At 41.2% G+C, this 26,285-nt stretch overlaps 2 protein-coding genes across 2 annotated transcripts in view; one reads left to right on the top strand and one right to left on the bottom strand.

The window, feature by feature from the left end:
• The first annotated feature begins 10,429 nt into the window (after positions 1 to 10,429).
• LOC128740483 (ionotropic receptor 21a) lies at positions 10,430 to 18,029 on the top strand. The gene is made up of 5 exons (XM_053836026.1): positions 10,430 to 11,511; positions 11,571 to 11,732; positions 11,795 to 12,036; positions 12,103 to 12,436; positions 17,024 to 18,029. Exons 1-5 carry the CDS (start codon positions 10,430 to 10,432, stop codon positions 18,027 to 18,029), a joined length of 2,826 nt encoding a protein of 941 aa, XP_053692001.1.
• Positions 18,030 to 18,064: 35 nt separating this feature from the next.
• The window catches only part of LOC128744573 (mucin-5AC-like), a 32,306-nt gene continuing 24,085 nt past the window's right edge, over positions 18,065 to 26,285 (bottom strand). The window contains exons 13-14 of the mRNA XM_053841687.1: positions 25,931 to 26,274; positions 18,065 to 20,211 (exon numbers count right to left, since the gene is read on the bottom strand). Coding sequence (XP_053697662.1) covers positions 20,041 to 20,211; positions 25,931 to 26,274 — 515 coding nt within the window. The 3' untranslated portion in view covers positions 18,065 to 20,040. The remainder of the gene's footprint in view (positions 20,212 to 25,930; positions 26,275 to 26,285) is intronic.

Here is a 26,285-nt window from a genome sequence, read left to right as displayed (position 1 = left end):
AAATCCGTACTGCTGTATGCCTGCGAAACGTGGTGCGTCTCAGTGGAGACAACGCAAAAACTGCAGGTATTCATTAACCGGTGCCCGCGATATATTATTCGTGCCTGGTGGCCTGATAATTGGATATCCAATGAGGAACTCCATCGTCGGTGTCATCAACGGCCGATAGCCACAGAAATTCGTGAGCGTAGGTGGAAGTGGATCGGACACACCTTGAGGAAAGGAGCGAACGAGGTTTGCAGAGCAGCACTCGACTGGAATCCACAAGGACAGCGTAGAAGAGGCAGACCCAGCGGCTCATGGAGACGGAGCTTAGCCAACGACATCCGGGCTGTAGACGAGAACCTGTCCTGGCGACAGGTAAAAGCCATGGCGGGTAACCGTCAGCAGTGGAGATCTCTGATTTCATCCCTTTGTTCTGCCGGACCGGCGGACATGGACACATAAGTAAGTAAGTAAGCTCACATCGTTGCCACATGTCACTAACGTACCAAGGTAACCACATTCGTCGACCTCTTCAAAAGTATCTCCATCTATCACCACCGCAGCATCAGCCGGAAATGGAGAAGGAGCCTTCTTGATGTACGCAACAAACGCAGCGCTGACATTGCATCCGACCATCATCTTGTTATCGCTGAGATACCCCCGAAGGGCTATCACGCTCTCTACCAGCCACCATATACTTTGTTTTGGTGGAATTTATGGTAAACTCTATCCTCGCAGCTTCCTTTTTAAGATGCGTGTACGCTTCTTCCACAGCTCTAGGGTTCACACCGATGGTATCGATGTCGTTCGCAAACCCCAGGAGCATATGCGATTTCGTGATAATGGTACCACTTCTCTGCACGCCTGCCCTTCGAATAGCACCTTCCAATGCAATGTTGAACAGCTAATTCGATAGTCCGTCACCATGCTTCAAACCATCTAGCGTCACAAAACAGTCCGATGTCTCACCCGCTAACTTGACACTTGGTTTTGAACCATCAAAGGTGACACGTATGAGCCTAATCAGTTTTGTTGGAAAACCATGTTCAAGCATAATCTGCCGCAGCTCATTTCGTTTGACTGAATCGTATGCCGCCTTAAAGTCTATAAACAAATGGTGAGTCTGCAACTTGAATTCTCAGAATTTATCGAGAATTTGTCGCAAGGTGAAGGTTTCTCTCGAAAAGCGAATTGCTATTAGCCAACAAAGGTTTCCTGCAACGGCCTCATTTTGAGAAACGGGATGCGGGAGAGAATTTTGTATGCAGAATTAAAGAGAGTAATGCCTCGATAATTGCTGCATTCGGGTCGATGGCCCTTTAGATAAATAGGGCATATGTCCGTAGGTAATCCCTCCGCAGTCCATTCCTTTAGTATAACCTCATGGATTGCATAACACAGCCGTTCGCTCCCGACTTTCAAAAGTTTGGCGGGGATGACGTCCTTCCTAGCTGCTTAGCTATATTTCAGGTTCCTCGCTACTTTTCTAACCTCGTCCAGAGTTGGTCCACAGCTTGTCCGACATCCTCAATCGTTATCCTATTTCTGTTAACCGCTCCATCTTGTTCATCATTCAACAATGAATCGAAATGTTGTTTTCAACCCCAAGCCACTCTTCTAATCAATCACTCGTTGACACTCTGCGTCAAACCACTCACTGGCAGTGGCTGCAGTAATAGTACCACGCCCAATTTCTAGACGCACGCTATAGTCTGATCGCGTTGTGGATGTGCCTCCACTGTTCGATTAGGTTCTCTTCAGGTTATTCACCGATCCGCCCAGCAGTCTTCCGAGAGCAACTCTCTGTCTGTAGCAACTCTTTGCGCTGGTAACCGCCGAATGCTTAGTCGTATCGTGCCCGTTGGTTTCGATTTGAATACGACAACCGTGCGCGGATCTTTTTTACTACGAGACAGTGATCCGAGTTGACTTTTGGTCTCTGGAAGAATCGCACGTCTGCGACATCAGAAAAGTGCCGGCCATCAACCAGAACGTGGTCGATCTAAGAGCAGGCCTCTCCATTAGGGTGTTGCCAGGTGTGTTTTTGAATGTTCCATCGTGCAAAATAGGTACTACCTACATGTTTATTAGGTCATTAATGGACTTCCATCTAATGACACGATTCATTTGTTTTCCATGAATACGAGTCCGACTTCATGTTCTGCTTTATTGCCGCCACTGTAGTAGATTTGATACTTGAATGTCGCGCCCGCAATAGGATCTACTGCGCGGAATACGCGTTCTCCCATCTTCGGCCATCGCACTTCCTGGATGGCTGCAACTTTGACCTCTTGCCAGGATACCAGCGCGTACCGGTTCAAGTTTTCAATAATTGTTGTCCTTTTTGTTTTGCCTGGGTCCATACCGATTATTCCGTTGCAGGCCATTTCCTGAATTTCTCCTAGCATAAGTTTTCAAGTATGCCACCTTACTAGGACTTCGATGCCTAGTCTCGCGGACAGGGCTGCTGTCTTGGGTATAGCTGTCGAGACACAGCGTTTCATAAGTCTGCCACCCGCTCCGGACCAGTCGTGGTTGTATGTCAGCCGCACACCTGGTACGGAAACGGCCCTTCACGGTGCAGTGTGATCACCGTCATGAGCCGCTCCTAAACTGGAGTCAGGCGCCCCTGTCTGGCAAGGTTGTTTCCTTTGCCAACACTCAGCGGAAACATAAGTGCATCCTTCCCTGTCGCTCGGTATACGACCTTACTTTCCACCGGGGTTGGTTACCCGATCTCTACTAAGGTTTTTTCCTTATTGGGGACCTTGGACCACTGCGACCAATTCTTTGATCTATTGCTCTACTAAGGTTGCTCGTATTACGGCTGATACCACGAGGAGGTAGGGACAGAAGTTGCTGGGTAAGAGGCCTATTACCGCTGTGGAGTCTATTTCAAGACTGTAAATACGCGAAGTACTGATGTTACGCATTGCCCAGCCGTTTATCAGTATAAAGACTGTTATTGAACTGTCAAAAATAACCATGCCTCACAGTAGGGTTATTTTCAAAGAAATAGGTAGGTAATGATCTGTCAGATTTTATAAAAGTAAGAAAATATCGCCATGGGTGAACTATTTATTTTGTACGATAATTTTGAAAGGATGCACTTACCTAAACTTTTCAAGTAGCCTAATTATTTCTAGATGAATGCGGGACATATTGGATGGCAACAAAACAGAAAATTCCGTTCTACAGTGCATGATCAATTCATTTAAAGGCTGCTGAATACAAAAAACTACGTGTATTTCACCTGAATATATTTGTTTTAACAATTCTCCGTTAACAGAGTTCTTCTTAAAGAAAGCTTTGAAATTTTCAGAAAATTTCTGTGTTATCTGTAGCATTTCTCTAAGAGCTTCAGCATTCACCTGTCATAAAGAATCAATCACCTCAAACTAAATTATATCAACAAAACGCTAACAAAAATCGTAACAATTTGAAACATGAAATACATTCGACCGATACTTTCTGGTACATTCACTTTTTGCCTTTCTACTATATAAATATATAGTATAAAGGTATAGAAATCACTTGGAAAACCGAAAATGGAAAGAAGGTCCTGCGGGCCGAATGTTATATAGGGTAGAAGTACCAAATATAGTTATAGCACCAATCATGGTAATACGAGAGAGCCTGTTGATCGTTTAACATGGATAACACACTGTTTTGCATTCCAAAAGATATTTTTATGCAAAAAACAGTTCTCCTGTACCAATTTGTTGATTTACTTTTAGTGTAAACTTATTTTTTATGTGAAAAAACATAGTTTGAAAATTTGGTGTCTTTGTGAGACTTGTTTCTTAGCGATTCGCTAAGCTATACGTAATCGTAATTAAGACATTTTCGATATTAAAACTATATTTTTCGAAAATAAAACCGCATGGGGGAATTAGTCACCACCTTCTTATCGTTGTGAAATAAAAAATTAATACGATTTTAGTCAAGAATGATTGCTTTTATGTATTACCATGATTGGCAAAATTTCACAACGGTGCGCCAATCATAGTAGTAGGCGATGACCGATTATCGTAGCATACGAAATCTTTTTTTCCCATCGTTGTCACTTTTGGTCATAGTGCGTTCTTTACCGGGTGTGATTGAAAACTAGTTTGCTTTATTAGCTTTTGCTGTTAATAAAATATCAGGTATGAACAAAAACTAGTCGCTTATTATCTAAATATAATTACAATATTTGATTTACATTTAACAGCAAATACCGAAAGCAAATTTCCCGTAAACATTACTTCGAAGAAGATTTTTTCCGAGGTCTTCAACTCCGGGATGATGGTTTACGCAAGCTGTAAACAGTTCGGGATTCCGATGTCCACTATCGTTTACTGGAGAACTGGAGGACATTGCAGAAAAATCCACTAACTGTCCTGTCAAAACAAAAGGAGCAGCAAATTGTGTCGACTAATTGTTGGTAAGCAGGTTCAGTTTCCCGACATGCACTTCTGTCCCAAGTGAGTGAGTACCTGACATCCAAGGAGCGGATCACGCTGTACTGGAACAATCGATCAGGTAATTCTATTTGGGACCAGCAGGGATCGTGAGAGAGCACGTTGGAAAATTATGTGAGATAAACGGTGCTCGCGTATTGCGGTCGTATTTATGATTAATTAAAATTCTCATCATGATTTTTCCGATCCCAAACGGTTCTTGAACATTATTTATACATTTTAAATGTTTTTAATTTCCAGGACGTAAGTGGATCTCTGGTTTTATGCGTCGCAAACCCGGATGTTCTATCCGCACACCAGAAACAGTATTATTAGCAAGCGGCCGGGTAACTGAGAAGCATCTTCATGGATGGTTCCAGGTGGTAGATAACTGGCTTACTGGTTTAGAAGGAATTTGTAAGAAAGAATAAGAAAAAGAGGAAAAGAAGCGGCAGAAAAAACGACGAGTAATGGAACGTGAAGATGCAAATCTGAAAGACTCAAAAAGTCTAGAATTGAGAAGCGTGAACGTAAAAAATTAGAGCTGAAAACGAAGAAATTAATAAAAGGAAACCATAATTAAAAAATAACTTTAAATTTAGAAATAAAAATTTTGTTTTTTGTTACTATTACGAAACTCATAGTTGCTAGTTGCATCCGTTTTAGATTTTCGTACACACCCCCATCCTTAAACAATAACATAAAAATTTTTAAATATCCCACACTCTAAACCTAGTGAATATCCCTAGTTCTAGCTAGTGCTAGATAGAGTCTAACAGCTTCTCCCAACCGAGATTCGAACACTTCAATTACATTGCAGATAATAACTACCTCTACAACTGTTCTATACACCACTTCTTCAAATTCTGCTTGGCTGAGGCACTGTTATCAAGTTAGAAAAATGGAAGGCGGCGTGCATTGATTACTTATTTAACACAATTTTGATAATTCTGCTGTTTTATTGTCATAGGAAATGCTCTTCTGGGAGATTTTTTCATGCCGCAATACCAATAGATACTTTTCTTTTCCACCTCCATAGACGCGTTATGTAACCTATTTTTTTTTTTCCTGTATGGACTCATCACTGCGACCAGTAAGTTAGATCTATTGTGATATCGCCCGGGTGTTTGTTGTATAACCCGCACTGCATTTATTTTAGCTATAGTCGCTATTGAGTGAGCGATATGCTTATTGAATTTCTTTTTTTTATGCGTGCTTGTGTGTAATTGGGTACCCTTCTTTCAATGCTTTACTCTATTTTATCCACCTCGTTCCACATGACAGCGCACAGTCCCCAATTATAGTCATCCCTGGCGTAGCAAACCAGTGCATTTTTACTACAAGGGTCTCATTTTTGCACTGTCAATAGGCCATATCGGGATAATATAGAACTCAGCATGAAGGAAGGGCGATGAGGGGCCTGAGAATAAACCCATGCTAAAGTCACTTTGACATCGAATGGCCTGATTCTACTAAGATTCGAACCCATGACCATTCGCTTGTCAAAGCAGACTCGGTAACCTTGCGGCTACAGAGCCCCCCCAATGTAACCTATGAACCGTTTCTAATTATTTTCCACAATAAAATTCAAATAAGCGTCGTTTTCATTACTCATTTTGATCTATTTTAATTCATTAATTGATTTTGATTAATTGATTGTTTAATTACTCTTCGGTGTTCCAGTATACTACCATATTTGGTACACATACAACGAAATGCCAGAAACACTACTACTATAATTGGTACATTGCAATGCTATTTACAAACCAGCTTTTTGATAGCTTTCGTCAAAAAATCATCAAAACTGACGCCTGATTCCTTTTCTACTGATCACAAAGTACTGGAAAACTTTTAGGTATTATACGTTTTGAGTCATAATTAGATATTTATACGTAAATTTGTCTTAATAGATGACATATCTCCACCATATTTGGTACGTCTACCCTACCATTCGACTCAGTTTCGAAAACTGAGCATTTTCTGTGTGTGTGTATGTATGTGTGTGTGTGTGTGTGTGTGTGTGTGTGTGTGTGTGTGTGTGGTGTGTGTGTGGTGTGTGTGTGTGTGTGTGTGTGTGTGTGTGGTGTGTGTGTGTGTGTGTGTGTGTGTGTGTGTGTGTGTGTGTGTGTGTGTGTGTGTGTGTGTGTGTGTGTGTGTGTGTGTGTGTGTGTGTGTGTGTGTGTGTGTGTGTGTGTGTGTGTGTGTGTGTGTGTGTGTGTGTGTATGTAACGCTTTCAATCTCACTCACTTTTCTCGGAGATGGCTGGACCGATTTTAATGTTCTTAGTGTCAAATGAAAGGTCTAGGTGTCCCATTGGTTGCTATTGAATTTCATACTGATCAGACTTTTAGTTCAAAAGTTATGTATAAAAATACGAAAAATATGGGACTTCATTATCTCATAGATCCCTTAACCGATTTGAACAAAATTGATTGCATATGAAAGAGGAGCCTTACAAACCCTTAACTTCCAAATTTCATGACGATTGGACTTATAGTTTGAAAGTTACATAAAGAAATGTGAAAAAATAGTATTTAAAACCTATTTTTGTAACATTTAAGAATTAATTCAATGAAAAACATCACACATTTTATTACTATTTTAAAATTACTGCTGAGATCTATCAAACGAAACCGAGTTATTGAAAATCGGAAGGTTCATTCAAAAGTTATTCAAACTTTAACACTTAAGCACCGTATATTAAACCGTTAAAACGTGTGAAATCAAAACATATCAATCAAATGTTGATTGTATTCAATGTGTGCAATGTATGTATGTATGTATGTATGTATGTATGTATGTATGTATGTATGTATGTATGTATGTATGTATGTATGTATGTATGTATGTATGTATGTATGTATGTATGTATGTATGTATGTATGTATGTATGTATGTATGCATGTATGTATGTGATGACAATTTGCTATGCAATTCAAGAAAAGTGAGAAACATGTCAATAGTCTGAAGTTTTTGAAGCCTCTTAGTGGAATACGAACTCTGAAATAAAAGAAAAAAAAATTTTAACCTACTAAACTGCCCATGGATGCATAGTTGACGTAAAAATCAAAATGATCAAAATGTACTTTTTCGGTCCTACGCACTCTTAACTATGTTGTTCACATGCCCAATACTCAAACAACATATGTTTGTTCGAAAATATTCGAGAAATTTAGGAAAATTGAGTTACTCTGCTATTGGTTTCACGTAATGCTAATGGTTGACGTAATTTCCTGCATAATCAATCAGCATAGTAACCTATTTGTTTTTGTAGCTTGACGCCAAGTTATGGGAATAATCGTTCAAAAACCAGTCTGTTTATTCACATAAACTGGCGTTCGCATTTTTTAAACACAATAAATGAGGAATGAATCATGAAACCCCATCAGTCCTCTTTTGATTAATAAACTCTACTAAATAGACATATTATTTGTTTGAAAAAGTTTATAGCAAAGATTATATGGCTTTATTTCACGATAAAAATGCGTTTTCTCAACAATCATGGTGCTGGTCGTTACGTCGACTATGCATCCATGGGCAGTAAATTCCACTATTTAATATTTATTCGCGACAGATACGTATACGCTTTGAAATAAGACACTGATGAAGCCTGCACGTCGTAGGCGAACTACGTATCTGTCGCAAATAAACATTAAATAGTGGGATTCAATCGAAAAGTTTTTTCTTTTCTTTTTTAGATTTCAATAGTCATTTTCTTCACTTGCTGTTACTCACAATTGTACAAGAAAAGTAAAAAGCGGAGAAAAGCAGTTAATTTAAGTATATAAGTACATATAGTGGTGTATAGGATCAAAATACTAGTGAGTTGATTTTTCCAAATAAATTTATACAAATTTCATACAAATTTTGCGCATTAATAGATGCTCTTTTCAATCCATAGATACTAGAGCTTAGAAATGTTATATGAAAAATAGGAAGTAAACGGTGCACGGTAGTAATTTTGTAAGATTTGTTTTCGTTAGTGACATTTTAAAGGACAGATGTCTTATGTCATGTATCATATTTTATTAATAAATCAAAAATGACAAGCACTGGAAATCATATTGATCATATTTCTCATTCTCAAGCATGTTTATGGCGCAGTTTTTGCACTATTTTTCGACCTCATCTTGTTTTCCTAACCCTCTAACTTTGTAAAAACGATGTGATCAAGTTAATGACTATCTTTTCATGAAAGTAGATTCAAAAGAAGCTTAAGTTTTGATTTTCATGCAAAAATAATTATCTGAAGGAGCGCCAGCTAAGAAAAAAGCGAAGTATAATAATAATTTTTCTGAACTCTTGTTTTTCAAAGATGCTAACTTTCGAACGCATGGTATTAATATCAAAATATCAAAAAAATCTACCCCAAAAAACCACTAAAAACACTCAAAAAAAATATCAAAAAATCTGCTATGAACATATATTTCATATTGTCAGTTCGAAACAAGTTTCGTATGTGGCTCTGAAACCAGAAAGTTAAGGCCAACCGATTATAAAACTAAATAAGGTGTTCATCAAATAACATAAATGACGCTTAAAGTATTTACGCACTCAAGGAAAGAAAATATAATTATTCTACGCAATACGTTGTGAATTTTTCTGGCAAATAAGGATTTTGAGGAATACGGAACGGATATTTAAAACTATAGTCAAGTTAATTATAAATGTTCCTGAGAAATTAAATAATGATTATTGTGGCAGTAGAAAGGCTAGGTCACGCCGCTAGGTGGATTAATTCGGGTTTTTTGTTCATGTTTCAATATCTTCAGTTTAATAATTCTTAATCGACAATAAATAATGTTATCTCCGTTTCGATTTTTCGAGCCTCGGAAATATTTGTTGCGTTTGATTGACTTAGGAATCTTCTGGGTTAGTTAGCATTATTAAGCTACCTATTATTATTGTAGTGTCACACTACGAGTGTGACCTGCATAACATTTTGTAAGAAAATATTGCCAACTATATATCGTATATTGTATAATTAGCATTCATTCTTATGAATTTCAATTGGAGCATAACTCTTTCGACAAATTGTTTTGTTTGAATTTCATACGGTACAAAAATAGTAACAAGAATTTAATATAGGGTATGTTGCTACATCGTCGTAATTGCCTATTCCCGTCCTATCCAACACAAATTATTAAAAATATCAGCATTTTTATGACACACAATGCAAAACTAGTTATTCCCTAATATTTTAGTATGTTGTCTATCATACGCAATCAATCAAAGTGAGCTGAGATCTATTTAAATGCTTTTTATCATTAAAGAAGTCCTACCAGCCAAATTTCCTACGTTTTTTCGTGCGACGAAGAAGACAATGTCGACTAATCGTTTTAATTTCCGTCATTCATAAATGAAAATAACTCACGCAAGGCATTGTCGTTATTCTACAGCCAGAAAAACTTGCCTGACCTGCAGAAATTTTGTAGAATAACACTTGTCATGCCGTCCTGCACAAATACATGCGCGTTAGCTTCGTAAACATTAACAACGTAAAGTTCACGGATCGGAAGGTAAGTGTGTTTTAGTCAAATCAGTACAAGAACTTTTGGAGTATTCACTAAATCCATCCAGCAAATGATAAAAATTAGAATGGCTTTCCTTATTACGACGGGAATTAGAAAAAGACCCTAATACAGATACGTTACAAAAATAGTAACAAGAATTGAATATAATACAGATACCTTCCTTCGCCTCTAACCCATGCTTGTTTTAGATTTTTTCCGTTGCAAAGAACAGCTGGAATCGAATGTGTTCGAAATAACCTACATTGCAGTGGAACGCACGAGCCATAACCGGACCGACAACGAAAATGAAAGCAAGGCAGGTTCAAAGGTGACAGATTTTCTATGAATTTCTGATAGTGGGTGCAGCATAAATATGAAACGTCCTTTGCGGTGGTCTATAAAAAGGACGTGTCGATACCGTTTCCCACCATTTGTTCGGGAGTGAGAACCAGTGCTCTTGGTTCTAAGTTATACGTGAGGAGCAGAGTATGAAGACTACAGTTCTGATTAGTGTCCTTATATTTCTGTGGTTGGAACTTCTGTTGGCTTGGCAGGAAACCGTTAACAGTGGTGATAGGATTCATGATGCTTTAGTTGCTTACAAAGTCCCTTCCGTGGACCAAAATAGACATAAATATTTTGAACTATCAAGTGAACAGTATGTTTTCGGTGGATTTGAACCAGATAATGAAACTCAAACCGGAAGTGCTTCGACCGAGCTCGTGAGAAGTAAACGTTTCAGTGATCCGACCTTTCGCGGAAATCCCAAAACTCGAGAGCAGGTTTGGGCTAAAAATTTCGCTCACGTCACTGTTAACGATAATCAAGCAAAGTCTTTGGTGAAGCTTCTGATTCGAGTGGTTACCAAGTATCTGTCCGCTTGTATTCCAATTATTCTGTTCGATGGATTTGTGGAACAAACAGAGGGTTACATTATGGAGTCGCTGTTTAGTGAATTTCCTCTGACTTATACCTGCGGAAAGATAGGGCCAAATTACACCTTGGAAAACCCGGAACTGCTGCTAGCGTCAGCTTCCAAATGTCGTAGCTACATTCTTTTCCTGTCAGATGCCATGATGACCAGAAAGGTGATCGGTCCTCAGCTTACGAACTACGTGATTGTCATTCCACGTTCCAGTCAGTGGAAATTGCAGGATTTCCTGTCCTCGAAACAGTCTCGAGATATTCTAAATCTGTTGGTCATCGGTGAGTCTTATTCCTCGGCTAAAAGTGCCAACAGTGAGTCCCCTTATGTGCTGTACACTCACGAACTGTACATCGATGGATTGGGTTCAAATAGACCTTCGGTGCTAACAACGTGGATGAATGGTAAATTTTCTCGGCCCAACGTCGAACTATTTTCGAAGAAAATTCGAAAAGGATTCTCCGGTCATCGTTTTACGGTAACTGCCGCACATCAACCGCCGTTTGTATTCAAAATTCTATCCACCGATGGCGTTGGTAACATTGCCATCCGTTGGGAAGGTCTGGAGATACGTGTACTGCGATCTTTGGGGAATTATCTAAATTTTACCTTCGACATCAAGGAACCATCGAGGCCTAATCTCGGGTAACGCATGTGCTTGCATGTTTCTTAGACACTTAGTTTTTTCTAGTTTTATATTCCAGATCGGGGGATGCAGTGACGGATGAAATTGTACGTCGTCAGGCTGACATCGGGGCTGCTGGTACCTACGTAACCATCGAGCGGAATTTAGAGACCGAGATGAGCGTAGCACATTCGATGGATTGCGCTGCTTTCGCAACGCTTATGTCATCAGCTTTACCAAGGTGCATCACGTCGGGATATGTGCGTTGTGGTGATTTTTCAATTTCTGCTTAATATTTCATAGATATCGAGCCATTCTGGGACCTTTTCAGTGGCCGGTTTGGTTGGCGCTTACTCTTATCTATTTGCTGGCTATTTTTCCTTTGGCCTTTTCCGATAAATTAAGTCTCAAACATCTCATAGGAAATTGGAGTGAAATTGAAAACATGTTTTGGTACGTCTTTGGAACATTCACTAACAGTTTAACCTTCACGGGAGAGAATTCCTGGAGTAATACGAAGAAAACGTCGACTAGGCTCCTAATTGGTAAGCTGGAATACGTTTGCTAAAAAAGGTAAAAATCGTCTAATATTAGAACTTCTGCGTTTACAGGCGTATACTGGGTATTTACGATCATCATAACTTCTTGTTATACTGGATCGATCATTGCATTTGTTACGATGCCGGTACAGCCAGATACCGTTGACACCGTTGACCAGTTGCGAGATGGATTCTTTCGCATCGGCACGTTGGATCGGGGCGGCTGGGAACGCTGGTTCTTGAACTCCAGTGATAAGACTACGGAAAAATTGTTGAATAAGCTGGAGTTTGTTTCCAGTATACGTGAAGGTATACGCAATGTTACTGATGCCTTTTTCATATCCTACGCGTTTATCGGTTCGAAAGCGGAATTGGAGTATCTGGTGCAGTCGAACTTTTCTGCTGAGTAAGTTAAATTGAGGGTTAAATTTGATGAGTGCATTATCTATGATTTAAATATGATATTTATGTTATATTTACCGTGGTAAGGTGAACTCTACTGTTTCAGAAAATATTATTTCGAAACTCTTTGCAATTTGCGAGATGAATGCTTACTGATTACTGAGCAATTATCAAAAATATCGTATAAATTGTGCCGAAAGGTTCGAGGATGTTATGAAATTTTGTACTTTATGGACTTAATAACGAAAAAAATATTGGAAAAATTGAGATCACTACATCGCTTTCAGAACATTCCAAAGAAAATTTTGCGATTTCCTTGAACATCGCTTGTTTTAAAAATTCATAACTCTTGAAAGAGAAACGATTTTACTTATGTGTCCATGTCCGCCGGTTCGGCAGAACAAAGGGATGAAATTAGAAATCTCCACTGCTGACGGTTACCCGCCATAGCTTTTACCTATCGCCAGGACAGGTTCTCGTCTACAGTAAGTCCCTTAACCCTCTAACGGGTAAGTCCGTCTGTAGACGGCCTTCGCTTTTGGAGCTCCAGAGCCACATACGAAATTTGTCTTGAATTGACAATATGAGAAATATGTTCAGAACAAATTTCCTGACATGTTGATACTAATATCACAACATTCTGACCATAAGTTCAAAAGTTATCATATTTCAAAAACAAGAATTCCGAAAAAAACGAAAAAAAAATTATGGTGCGAATATTCTATTTTTTACGTTTGAAGAAAAAGGACATCTAGAACAGAATGTTCGATTTCAAATTTTTCCTATGAGTAATTTACATCCTTTTTTTCAATTTTGTGATATATTTGAACTGAAAAAATATTTGGGTAGAGCGCTGGGCATGAAAAACTAAGGAGCGAAATTGGACTATTTCATACCTAGTGGTCCTCCAGATAAATATTTTCCCATGAAAATCAACACTAGAGCTTCTTTTGAGTGTACTTTCATGACAAAGTAATCATTTGCTCGATCGCATCGCTTTTACGATGTTGCCCGTTAGAGGGTTAAGGTGCTATTAAACGGCTGGACAATGCGCACTGTCAGTGTCTCGCGTACCTTCTCACTTTCCATTAGCAGGAAACATAGATCCGGAGTGGCAATTGCTGAAATAAGAATTCCTTTCCATTGTACTCGGTCCTGGGCTACTCGTCGCAAATTTGCTGAGCGTTTCGTCACACGCAATTCTGGTTTTATCTCATCTCATCCATCTCATCGAGGCTCAGTACAACGTGTTCTCGTGTAAGGTTTTACACGACGGCGTCTTGTCCGACCCCATAAGGGTTACTGCTGGCGTGAGACAGGGCTGCATTTTATCACCGCTTCTGTTTTTCATCGTTATGGATGAGATATTAGTTGGAGCAATTGACAGTAGACCAAATCGAGGATTGCCTTGGAATCCTTTAACGATGGAGCAGCTAAATGACATCGACCTAGCCGACGACATTGTCCTGCTCGCACAACGTCGAAACGATATGCAGAGCAAGTTAGATGACCTCTCCGAGAGCTCCCAGGCACCAGGTCTCACAGTCAATGTAGCGAAAACTAAGTCTATGGTAGTGAACACTGAGAATTCCACACCTTTCAATATCTTGGTAGCCAGACAACGCCCGATGGTGGTACCAAGACTGATATAGCCACACGGATCAGGAAGGCCAGGGGTGCCTTTGCAGGCCTGCGAAACATTTGGCGCTCAAACCAGATCACTCTACGTACGAAAACCCGAATCTTTAATTCAAACGTCGAATCCATACTGTTGTATGCCTGCGAAACGTGGTGCGTCTCAGCGGAGACAACGCAAAAACTGCAGGTATTTATCAACCGGTGTCTGCGATACATCATTCGTGCCTGGTGGCCTGACAACTGGATATCCAATGAGGAACTCCATCGTCGGTGTCGTCAACGGCCGATAGCCACAGAAATTCGGGAACGTAGGTGGAAGTGGAACACACCTTGAGGAAAGGGGCGAACGAGGTTTGTAGAGTAGCACTCGACTGGAATCCACAAGGACAGCGTAGAAGAGGCAGACCCAGCGGCTCATGGCGACGGAGCTTAGCCAACGACATCCTGGCTGTAGATGAGAACCTGTCCTGGCGAGAGGTAAAAGCCATGACGGGTAACCGTCAGCAGTGGAGATCTCTTATTTGGACATGGACATGGACACATAAGTAAGTAAGTAAGTAATGTTCGTTTGACAGGTGATCTCTAGGTGGCTTTGTGGATATCTTTACGGAGAAAGCAAGTGCTTCTGATTACCTAGCCTGGGGATACTGCAAAGTTGATGCATCGCTGGCCGTTCTCGTTCGTGTCCGTGTGCACGTTATAGGGCGTGATCACCGGTCTATACATCGCTTCCTTGCCGATCCGAGCGTTCATATCTTCGATGACGATTTTGTTGTCCCGTGGTGAGCAGCTATCGTAGGTTGCCTCCAGTTGCGTATAGAACGCTTCATCTTTGTCGTCGAGTCTACCTTCGTAATGCACGTTTATAATAGTGTATTTGACGAAACTTGCAGGTGCATGAGGCACCGATGTTACGCATTATTCATCCGTTCACCAACTGTGCAGCTGATCAAACGTACCCCTGGAGCGAGTGCTGTGCTACGTGCGTTCAGAGGCACACTCGAGTCCTTTCGAACCCCGCAGTGCGTGGTTGTGGCAAGGAAATGGATTGTCCTGTGTATTATTCAACATCGCTATTGAAGGTGTTATCCGGTGAGTGAGTAAAGGTGTTATCCGGTGGTAGAAAGACTCCAGAGAAAACAACGGTCGCCTTCTACGGACAGTGACTATTGACGGCGATTAACTGGAAGTGGTTCATGAGCTCATATATTTGGGAGCTTTGGTCATCGTCAACAGTAACACGAGTAGGAAGATTTAATGTCGCAATGAAGGCAGCAGTCGTGTCCACGCTCCTCTCCGTAAGACGCTTCGATCCGCAGTCTTTTATCCAAGAACTCCTATCCCTACGCCCTTATGATACCAGTCGCGTACCTTAGTGGAGATCGGGTAACCAACCCCCGTGGAGACAAAGGTCGTATTCCGTCAGGTGAGGAAACACTCATGCTTCTGCTGGGTGTCGTCAGGTTCCGGGCGGCATACAACAGCGACTGACATGAAGCGTGAGGCTGATTTGTGAATTCATGTCTAGCCAGCTATTTCCAAGATGGTAAACCTGTCGGCGAGACTAGGCTTCGCAGCCCTAGGAAGGGGGCATGCTTATAAAAATTATGCTGTGAATAATCGATATGCAACGGAATAACCGGTTCGGACCCAGGCGAACAAAAAAACAACGATTACTGAAAACTCGGCACATGGAATGCCGGGACTTTACTTGAATCGGCATGCGAGCTGCAGAAGATGAAGTTCGATGTGGCAGTTATTCAGGAAGTGCGATGGCCGAAGACGGGAGAACACGAATTCCATGCAGTAGATCATATTGCGAGCACGACATTCAAGTATCATATCTACTGCAGTGGCTGTCATAAAGCAGAACATAGCGTCAGATTAGGACTAAATGGAAAATAAATGAAGTGTGTCATTGGAGACCCGTTAATGACCATCTACGCGTGAGAATTAAGGGAAATACTTTATCTACAGTCTGATTAATATTGTAAGCACCGACGAACGACAAACCCGGTGACGTGAAGGATAAGTTCTATGAGCTTCTTGAAAAAACGTACGTCGACTCGGACCACTATCTTGATAAAGCAAGATTCGCGCTCGGTTGTCCAACGTATTCAAATCGACACCAACGAGAAAGTGTTGACCATATTTACGATCCCTAAGATATGAACAGGTACGGCTACGAGCAACTCCAGTGTAAAGAGCACAGCCTCCGGATGTAGCTCGACTCGGCTACTCCCGTTACAGCTGTTCAGAAAAACAGAATGCTTTTTATGAGGACCATTTTGGTCTAATGGACTGTCAGCTTGATAGCCAGGCGAGTTATCGATTAAAATTTCCAGTGTTTCGCATGAGTTAATAAACTCCTTCATGATCTACACGCGGCTGGCTGCCACTAGCCCCAACTAATCCATACACTAAGCACAGAAAACGGAAGAAATTAACAAGATGTTACATTACATATTTCTTTTTGGAACATAGCGCAACCAGTCTACTGACAATTATTACGTAACTGTTTTGATAATCGAATATAATCACCTTATCGGTCTGTAACGAGAACCAGGCCCCTGATAGGCCGCCAGATTTTCGCAGTAAAATTCGCAACTTCTTCCTACACGCTTTGTACAAAGCTGAAACTAATGCATATACCGTCTAAACCGGTGAGAATGTGAGATACATTTAGGCGTTTGACATCATTCTGGTTATCTCTGTTATAGTGGAAAGTTTTTTTGTCGAAATTAGGTATAGAAAATTAGGGTGGGTGCGTCCAATCCGTTTTCAATTAGATGCGAGGTGACCAAAGCGGGTTACAGCTAGTAGTTTTTATTCTCGTGTTTTGTGGATTGAGGTTTTGTACAACTGAAACAGAGTTTGACTTCCATGTTTTATGAACGCTTTGTGAATGTATGTGTGTTCTAATCTCCGTTTTAAATCCGTTTTTATCTTCCAGGGCCATCAACCGTCGGTACGCTCTGCACGTGAGCAAAGAGTGCTTTTCCCTGTTCGGTGTGTCGTTCGTTTTCCCGCCCAACTCCGTCTACCGGGACAAGTTCAACAACGCACTTCTGTACATGCAGGAAGCGGGAATACTAGCCAAGGTAAGAAATGACGTCTCTTGGGACATGCAGAAAACTAAGGACGGTCGTTTTCGACAAGCGTCCGTCGGACAGGTTCTGCGCGTTCCGACGGCCGGAGAGAAAGGACTAACTTTGGCCGATACGGAAGGTATGTTTCTGCTGATGGGCATCGGCTATTTAATCGGTGTTGCGGTCTTGATTTCCGAATGGGTCGGTGGTTGTACCAATAAATTCCGTGCAATCATCAAAGCGAGAAAGGACCGTCGGGGTAGCTCAAGCAGCTCTATTCCGGAATCGAGCCCATCTTCCGCTAATCCGAACTCACCGAGACGTAGGTTACGACCTCCAGGAAAAGAATACAATTTGGTAGAAAATATCGATAGCGCTTCTACCAATCCGGCTGTTACTCCGCAAAAGATAGATGACAATGCAAGTGTAGACTCTGTCGGTAGCCAACCTACTACTCATCATCACAAACGGACCCTATCGGGCAGCGTGCACGGCCTGAGCAGTAGCACATTGCAGGAGTTGTACGACGGACCGGATCGTAGACATTCGACCATTGTTTACATGGACGGAAAAATGATGACCGACGAGGAGGCTCGCCATTACGCAGCTGGCAATAAAAAACACCACAAGGCACACTCCAGTTTGAGTTCGGTGGTCGAACACGAGGTAACCAGGCTGTTCAAGTATCTAGACGACCATGGTAATAAGTCCATACATGATTCCGGGGAACACTTGGACAAACACTCGAAGCATAAGACAGTTGAGGTTATTGTAGAGGTTAATCCGCCAGCAGAGGATCAGAGTAAAGAAGTTGAACCGGAGAAGACAACGAACTTGGAGGCACCGTTCGGTGATACAGTTTTCTACTAGTTTGTAGTGGGGAAGGATAAAAATACTCATTTTAACATTAGTTTTTTTTATTAAAAATTGTCATGTTTATTCAATCACTTCCGATACACTCACTTTCTAAGTCGACGTTTTCCGCGATATAGGTTAAGGACTTATAGTTGTCTCGATTTGTTTTGCAATCCGAGCTGTTTTCTTTTCAGGCGGCACATTATCTAGATATATCTATTTTAACTTCTCCCCTACTTGATAATTATTCTCTCATCGGAACTGTCAGCAACATCACTAAAATTGCCTTAAGTATTGCATTGCCTGCCACGCTTAATATCACTATTATACAGGTATTTTATTACATAAAGAATATGAGAAATGTATCGCATTTGAAGCAGACAGAAATGGGTTTTGCAGCTGAGGAAATAATATTACACGTACTATGTGCATTACTAGCTTTCAAATGCAAATGAAATGGTCAAGAATGTAAATTAGTATTAACATACCGTGTGCGCTGTCCATTTAGTACCGTTTATGAATTGTTACCGAAAAGCAACATACGTAAGATAATACTAAATTAGAAGCATTCATGGTACATGTACGATTTCTGTCCTTACTATATCTGTTTGTAAATCTCCGTTGAACTTGTTTGATTTAGCATAGTTCTTGTGTTTGTGTGTGTGTGGCAAAAGAAATGTGTGGTAAAATAAAAGAATCCCTAAGTCTACTTATTTACAAAAGATTACCTTCCTCTTCTGACGTGCAGAGGCAAATTATAATTTATTGTCTAACTAGCTATAAATATATCACTATCGATTTTAGTGTCATTCTTGGATTGTTTCTCTTCTTTTCTTATTTTCTTTTTGTTCGTCTACATTTGCTCGAATTAGCCCGCGAATGGTTTTTCGAATGGTGATTCTCACCGGTTAGCTGGGTATGCAATCCATCACTTTTTGTTGATTTAGGAAAAGGATTCTTTGAAACAATTGTAATTTATACCCACAAATGATGTTAAATTGTATACAAGGAAAGGCGTTTTTATTTTTATTTTTCGTTCAATTGCGATGGATTTGGACACCTAACTAACTGGGACTTCCAGAATTTTTACGTTTAGTATTTTATTCTTTTGCAACGAAATTAGCAGGTAGTTTGGTGCAGCTTGTAAGTTCGAAAAGGGCAAAACCTCTTGGTTTTTATATGGCAGTGCTACGTTTCACCATTTTTCAGCTCGCTCGGTCGAATTGCTTTGTCGAGAAAAGTCTTAACGATATCTACTTCGTTTCGTAAATTTTAAACTACTGAGTGAGTATTTGTCAATATTGTTTTGTTTTCACCGAAAGCTCTCTCTCTTTCTTCGCAGAATCGATCAATGATGCAACTGATGTTTGTATTTACAGGAAAAATTAACCTAGATGAATCTTATGCAATTCTAAAAGTTATAATAATATCAAACGAATTTCATTCCAGTTTGTTTCCGGTGATAGAGGGATAGGACGGACGGCTTGAAGCTTTCTCGATGATTCTTTTAGTCGTAATAAATTACCAATTATGCGTTGTTGGTGAAAAAGTGAGTGCGAAGCTTGCATTACTCGTAGTTATTAATACATAGTTGTAAGCCTAGTTAGGTTTCGTGTACAGTTTTTTCGACGTCATCGTTTGTGCGAGGGTCCCACATTTCCTTTTTCCACAAGGCTTCTCATTCTCTGAACGGAAAACCAAAAAACCAATCACAAAAAGATCTTAGTTGGATTGCTCTTCTTTCAACCTAAAAAGGGGGAAAAAAGGAGAGAATCATCTAGTCTTTTGATATTCTCATTTGTTTTCCTTTCGGGCGTGGGAACTCGATCGCATTTTCCGACCTTTCCGGATGACTGATTTGTTTTTTTTTTGTTTTGACTGAATCGCTCTTCTCTCGCTAACGATTGAATGTGATAATAAAAAATCCCTATACAGAAACACAATAGAGTACCATCGGCGTAAACCCCCGCAAGTGTGGAGGGTTGTCATGTTGTCATCTGCTGGCTGTCGTCTGGCTTAGTATGACTTAGTTCGTGTCGGCCACCTCGATGTCGTTGTCGATCCGGGACGATCGGATACCGGTCTTTCCGGTCCACGGGTAGATCTCCGGGCAGGGCTGGCACGTGCGCATGTACCGCACACCGGACTTGTGCCAGAGATTGCATACCTTAGGGTTATTACAACGCTTCGGACGATCCTGTGAAGATATATTCGAGAAAGAAACAGAAAAAATGTTCATTTGAGTGGATATCATAAAATAATTTTTCTGAAATTATTTATTCTTCTTTTGTTAAACATTATATAATTCGGTTACGAATTTGGACAGTCATCCATTTGGCCTGTTTGTTCTTCCCAGTGTCTAAGTTCCACGCATTCCATTGTGAATTTTGATATACCGCAAAAAGATTTTGGACCGATGAATTCCGAATTGGAGTTCGCTTTTGCTAAATCGTCTGCTATTTGATAGCTTTCTATGGTACAGTCGCCTGTAACCAATGTTGCAGATCGAGCGACAAGCATATTATGTCTGCTCTTAGCGGAGTGAGTGTGAGAAGCATAGCATCCAACGCTTACTGCACTGATGCAAGCGTACGACAAACCATCGCTGCTGGAGCTGTGTATACATTCTGCTACCTACACACTCGCGAGTGCTCAGCCTCGCCGCCTCTCTCTGCACAGCCCGCTCACGAGGCCGTGAGCTGCCGTCAGCCCGTGAGCGAGTGCGAACTAGGATATACGATTACATATTTATCTATACGTCTTTTATTTTACAACTTACGCCCTGACTTACATACGCGGGTAAGAGTGAGGACCTCGGAGGCTCGGATTGCAATGCCGAGTGAGAGCTTCGACCGTGGCTGATAGCTAACTACACACTGGCAAAAACTTGACGTAGGGTTTAAAAAATAAGAAAGAGAGTCCGAAAGAGATGTTCATGAAGTCTGTTCGTTAGAACGAGTACGCGCGTGTGAGAAAATTACACCACACGAGTGTGGGCCAGTTGAAGCCAGTTTTCAACCATTTGAGAGGAAAATAGCGTTGACAAACTATAGAAACTATAGAACCGGAGTGGTTCTGAAGGAATTCGGATTCGTCTTCTCTCTTTCCAGCTTAGCTTTTGGGATGAAACTTACTTTTACTGATTGTCATGTCGATGGAATATAGTTTAACCTTAAGCTTACCCTTAGAACCATCGTAAGGATCGGTATTAGGATTGCTTCAGCTTTTTGAAGCATTCCTGGAAATACCCCATAGACGCCTGCAGATATGAAGGGTTGAAAAGATCTTACAGCAATTTCCACTCTGGTTGTTGTAATGATTTCGCCAGCAATGTCTGGTGCTAAACCTTGTGCTCTACTAGACCAATACTTTCCGAATTTCCACATTCAGTCGAGCCCGAAAACTTTCCCGGTTCACTTTTGAATATTAAGATTAGATTTTGCAATATGAAAAACAACCATGCATTCCCTCTTTCGTTGGAATCGATGGTGGCGCTTTATTCAGTAAGGATTTTCGTGCATAGGAGTCTTGGATGATTTGAAGATTTATGTTACAATTAAACAGATAAAACATGTGTCTGGCATTTCAAAGGGCTTTAACCAATACGTTTCAGAAAGAAGACCCTGAGGGACGTCATATGCTCGGCCGTCGATGAGGCCGAAATTGCAATTCTAGGTGAAGAAATCCCGAGCGCATGAAATGATTGGTTTGACGTAGAATGCAGACAAACGATGGAGAGAAAAAAACTTGGAAAAACTATCCAAGCATTGTCATGAGGGAGATCTTGACCAAGTATCGACGAGCACGGAATTAATTGACCACGATCCTGAGGAGGAAACGCGAAGGAAAAGGAGAACAGCGGTCGTGAACAACGAGAGTAACTATGAGTAGTTTAAACAATCTCGTAAAGGATACACACCGATATGTGTAGGGACGAGGAGGGAAGCTTTATCACAACCGAGCACGAAGTACTCGACAGGTGGAAGCAGTTCTTCAATGAGCGGCGCAATGGCGTTATAACAGAAGGAGACGGAACGGAAGTTAACCTGGGAGTTACTCCAAATAATAATTGCGTCCGGGTCTCGATCTCGAAGAGATTCGACGAGGAACCGGACAGCTGAAGACTATAGAGCCTGAAAAGATTGACTTCGGGCAAAACACTACGAAAACAACTCACCAACCCACCCATTGCTATAATCACCGCGGAATACCGCCTGCAAGGTGCTCCTCCAGATCTTGTGACGTAGCAAGAGATTCGTAGTGCAGGACCAGGCCGTCTTTATGCGAACCCGGGCTTCTACAGATCAAATTTTTACACTCCAACAAATCCTCCAGAAATGTCGGGAGTACAACGTGCACTCGCATCGTATTGTCGAGGATTTCAGGCAGCATTCGATACAGTCGACTGCGAGGAGTTGTGACAGTTAACGCATGAGAACGGTTTCCCAGAAAAACTGGCGTAACTGGTCAAAACTACCCTGGAGCGAATGGTGTGCTACGTACGGCGAACTCTCGAGTTCGTTCGAATTGCTATCTTACCTTCAATGGCGGGCGTCGAAACGACGGCTTCGCAGACGACCGCGACGTGATTACTAAAAAGTTTGCGAAACGGAAGCTATCTACGTCAGACTAAAAACGGAGGCTAAGACCTAAGACGTTGGACCCAACGCGCTATATGACTCGACCAAGTTGAAAATGACTTGCGACTGTCGATACGCTCAACGAACTGGGTGCGGGTACTACCCGGTACAGCACGAGCCTCCACGGCTCTGGGCAGCACAGGACAGGACAGGACACAGGGCAGAAGGAGAAGTTTACTCTGCACACCAAAATCAACGGCACCACTACTACAAGCACTCAGCGTCTGAATATCAGACGCATCAAGCAGCTACGGGAACCCCCATACTGCCGAAGAATACGTACAGCGCCCCAATCCACAGCAGAGAAGTTAGTTCCCTTTGGGCGTGGCTGGTGCAGGACCCACACAACAGTTATCAGGAAATCTGTGGAGACGGCACTAGGAGTTGGGACACCGAACTACCGAAACGACTGCTAAGAATTAGAATGTGATAGAGTGTTGCCAGAACAGTAGGAAAGGCACTTCGATGAGCACATGAATGGCTGTGCAGTGCAGCAAGCAGAAGCGGAAACCAAACTGACCTATGTGAACCAAAAGCGGATGACCGGATACTAGGCCGAACTTTATGAATTGGTAGTGAAAAGAACAACAAATCTGCCGGTAAGAAAGGATTGCTTGGTAAGCTTTAAAAGTATGGTAGAGAAATACTTGCAAGAGCACTGTAAGGGATTATTCCCAAGATCAGGAAATTACTGAAAACGTGGATGGGGGGGATGTATATTTTACATTTACGCTGTAAGGGATCATTCCCAAGATCAGGAAATTACTGAAAACGTGGATGGAGGGGATGTATATCTTACATTTAATACGAGAGATAAGCTGGAATATTGCTGGTAGCAGCTATCGGGTCATACCGCTAATCATCGTCGTATACAGAGCATATTCTATTGAAGAATGTTCCTATGACTATCGCCATTAATTTGAAGGTTCATGGGCCAATAGTACTAGCCCAGTACTGCTACCACGGTTTCAATCTTTACAATACGATAGATTTTACAAAAATGTTGTGAGTATAACTTGTCACAAGTTATTGAGACGATTGGGACAAGATGATCGACTTTTAGACGACGTTTCACAGATGACTTTAACAGTTTAGCAGACTGTAGCACTAAAATTTACAGCGGTGGAGGATATCTGTTCTAGACTAAATCGACTCCAAAGAGATCAATATCCCAGCGCGGGTTATCGCAGAGGGCGAGCGTTTGAGGTGTTTGATGAGTTCGTGTCCTCAACAATACCTGTTAATAGATTTAGGCTATCTAGTGGCCCTGGATTTTGGCGGGGCACGGTGTTCAAAATACCGTTATTAAAAAATAAAATAGGCCATTCAAACGGAAAATGCCAGTTGGTTTGTATTGCCATCCTACACCTCTGAGCCAATTTTAAAAAAAATCGATCGACGAATTTTTGAGTTACGCCCTTTTGAAGTTTTAAAGGGCAGATTGCTCATATAAAGTAAATAAAAACCTTCAATGTCACTTCCAAAATGAACGTAAATCACAGCGAGTATTGATTTTTTATGCAACATATGCATATTGTCGACCATTTTAGGAGTTTCACGCTGTATTGGGACTTACCGGAAATGTTTCGGATTAAGTTATTGCTGTGGAAAATAGCCAGTATCGAACATGAACAAATACCCATCATGCGACACCGCAAATTACGCCAGAACTTAAAAACTAGGTTACTGACAGTCAGATCAACTACCTAGCACCACGTTGGTTATATCTGGACAAGTTCTGGGAACACCCAGACGAGTGACCAATTTCGTTCAAAAACAAAAGCTTATCGTGCGGCACCTTAAATCACACTAGAATTCAATAATTAGATCAATGGAAGTCAAATCTGCTATCTAGGATCAGTTTTGGTCATATCTGGACATATTTGGGAGGCTCCGGAAACCCCTAGGAAATGACCAATTCCGAACATGAACAAAAACTCATCATACGACACTTTAAATCACACTAAAACTTTTGAAATAGATTCAGTTAAGCCAAATTGAGTACCAAGAACTACAATGGCCAATTCCAAACATGTCTTTATTTTCAAAAATGTATCACATTGTGTTATTGACTTCCCAGGGGTTCCCGGAGTTCCCCAAATATGTCCAGATATGACCAAAACTGATCCTAGATAGCAGATTTGACTTCCATTGATCTAATTATTGAATTCTAGTGTGATTTAAGGTGCCGCACGATAAGCTTTTGTTTTTGAACGAAATTGGCCACTCGTCTGGGTGTTCCCGGAAGTCCCCGGAACTTGCCCAGATATAACCAACGTGGTGTTAGGTAGTTGATCTGACTGTCAGTAATCTAGTTTTTAAGTTCTGGCGTAATTTGCGGTGTCGCATGATGGGTATTTGTTCATGTTCGATACTGGCTATTTTCCACAACAATAACTTAATCCGGAACATTTCCGGTAAGTCCCAATACAGCGTATAACTCCTAAAATGGTCGGCAATGGGCATATGTTGCATAAAAAATCAATACTGGCTGTGATTTATGTTCATTTTGGAAGTGTCATTGAAGATTTTTATTTACTTTATATGAGCAATCTGCCCTTTAAAACTTCAAAAAGGCGTAACTCGAAAATTCTTCGATCGATTTTTTTAAAAATTGGCTCAGAGGTGTAGGATAGCGATACAAACCAACTGGCATTTTCCGTTTGAATGGCCTATTTTATTTTTAAATAACGGTATTTTGAACACCGTGGGGGATGTTCCGGATTTTAATGACTTGTCCGAGAGAACCAAGAGTCCCGGAAAGTGTCCCGCATTGATTGAATTTATAATCAATTTCTTAAGTTTAAGGTATTGTTAATAGACTGAACTGACTTCTATTGTGTTCGATTTGATTGTAGTTACTTGACCAGCTTGGGTCATTTGTGATATCTGTGGGGTTTGGATTTGGACCTGGGTCCTCGGCGTGAGAGTTGTGAATGACAACCGCTACATCGGGATTGATCTCTGAACTGAAATGGAATTCAATTTACATACAGAACGGTCGCATTTTCCTGAATTTCAAATTTCCAGGATCAAATCCATTATGGCTGTTGTAAGGTATTCAATTACAGTCAATTGTGTTTTGAAGTCTACCTACTTATTCACGTCTCCACATCTGTTTGTCACTTATTGTACAAATCAACTATGCAGCCGTTGGCTGATATTGAAATTCAACTGAAATTGAAGACTGACCATTTGGGATGTAAAAATGTACCTTGGAGTAGCGGCCGTTGTCACCGGTAGATCTCGAAGTAATCAATAAAGCTAGCTACTTACGGAATAGTTACACTGGAACGGCTGGAACGAGTTCATGCGGGACATGGGCGTCGGATCGCGTACCCACTGAAGGGCTTGCCAGTTGGTCACGATGAACACATCCTTCATCGAGTTGATCGTGTCCAGGAACTGTATGAAGCCTTCCTTATGGTGCGGCTGCGTGAACCAGGCGGCGTGGTAGTACAGCCCGAATGGTGCCCGGTTCGTTGTGTAGTGCCGTTCGAAGTTCTTCATGATCATCTTGTACACACCGTCAACGTCCGGCGGGTTCGAGCAGGCGTCACCCATCGAGCAGCGGCCTCCGTTCAGATCCTGCCACATTACCATAGGGACTTCCCAAACGCCTGACGAAAAA

The sequence above is a fragment of the Sabethes cyaneus genome, chromosome 3, assembly GCF_943734655.1.
Source record: "Sabethes cyaneus chromosome 3, idSabCyanKW18_F2, whole genome shotgun sequence".
Classification (NCBI taxonomy): domain Eukaryota; kingdom Metazoa; phylum Arthropoda; class Insecta; order Diptera; family Culicidae; genus Sabethes; species Sabethes cyaneus.
The sequence above is the reverse complement of the archived record's forward strand: the minus strand, read 5'-3'. Positions and strand labels throughout refer to the sequence as shown.

Excerpts from the sequence above, each read along its gene's own strand:
- LOC128740483 (XM_053836026.1), top strand. The coding sequence starts at position 10,430 with ATGAAGACTACAGTTCTGATTAGTGTCCTTATATTTCTGTGGTTGGAA. Across the intron at positions 11,512-11,570 it reads CCATCGAGGCCTAATCTCGG|ATCGGGGGATGCAGTGACGG; the intron begins GTAACGCATGTG and ends TTTATATTCCAG. Across the intron at positions 12,037-12,102 it reads GTCGACTAGGCTCCTAATTG|GCGTATACTGGGTATTTACG; the intron begins GTAAGCTGGAAT and ends CTGCGTTTACAG.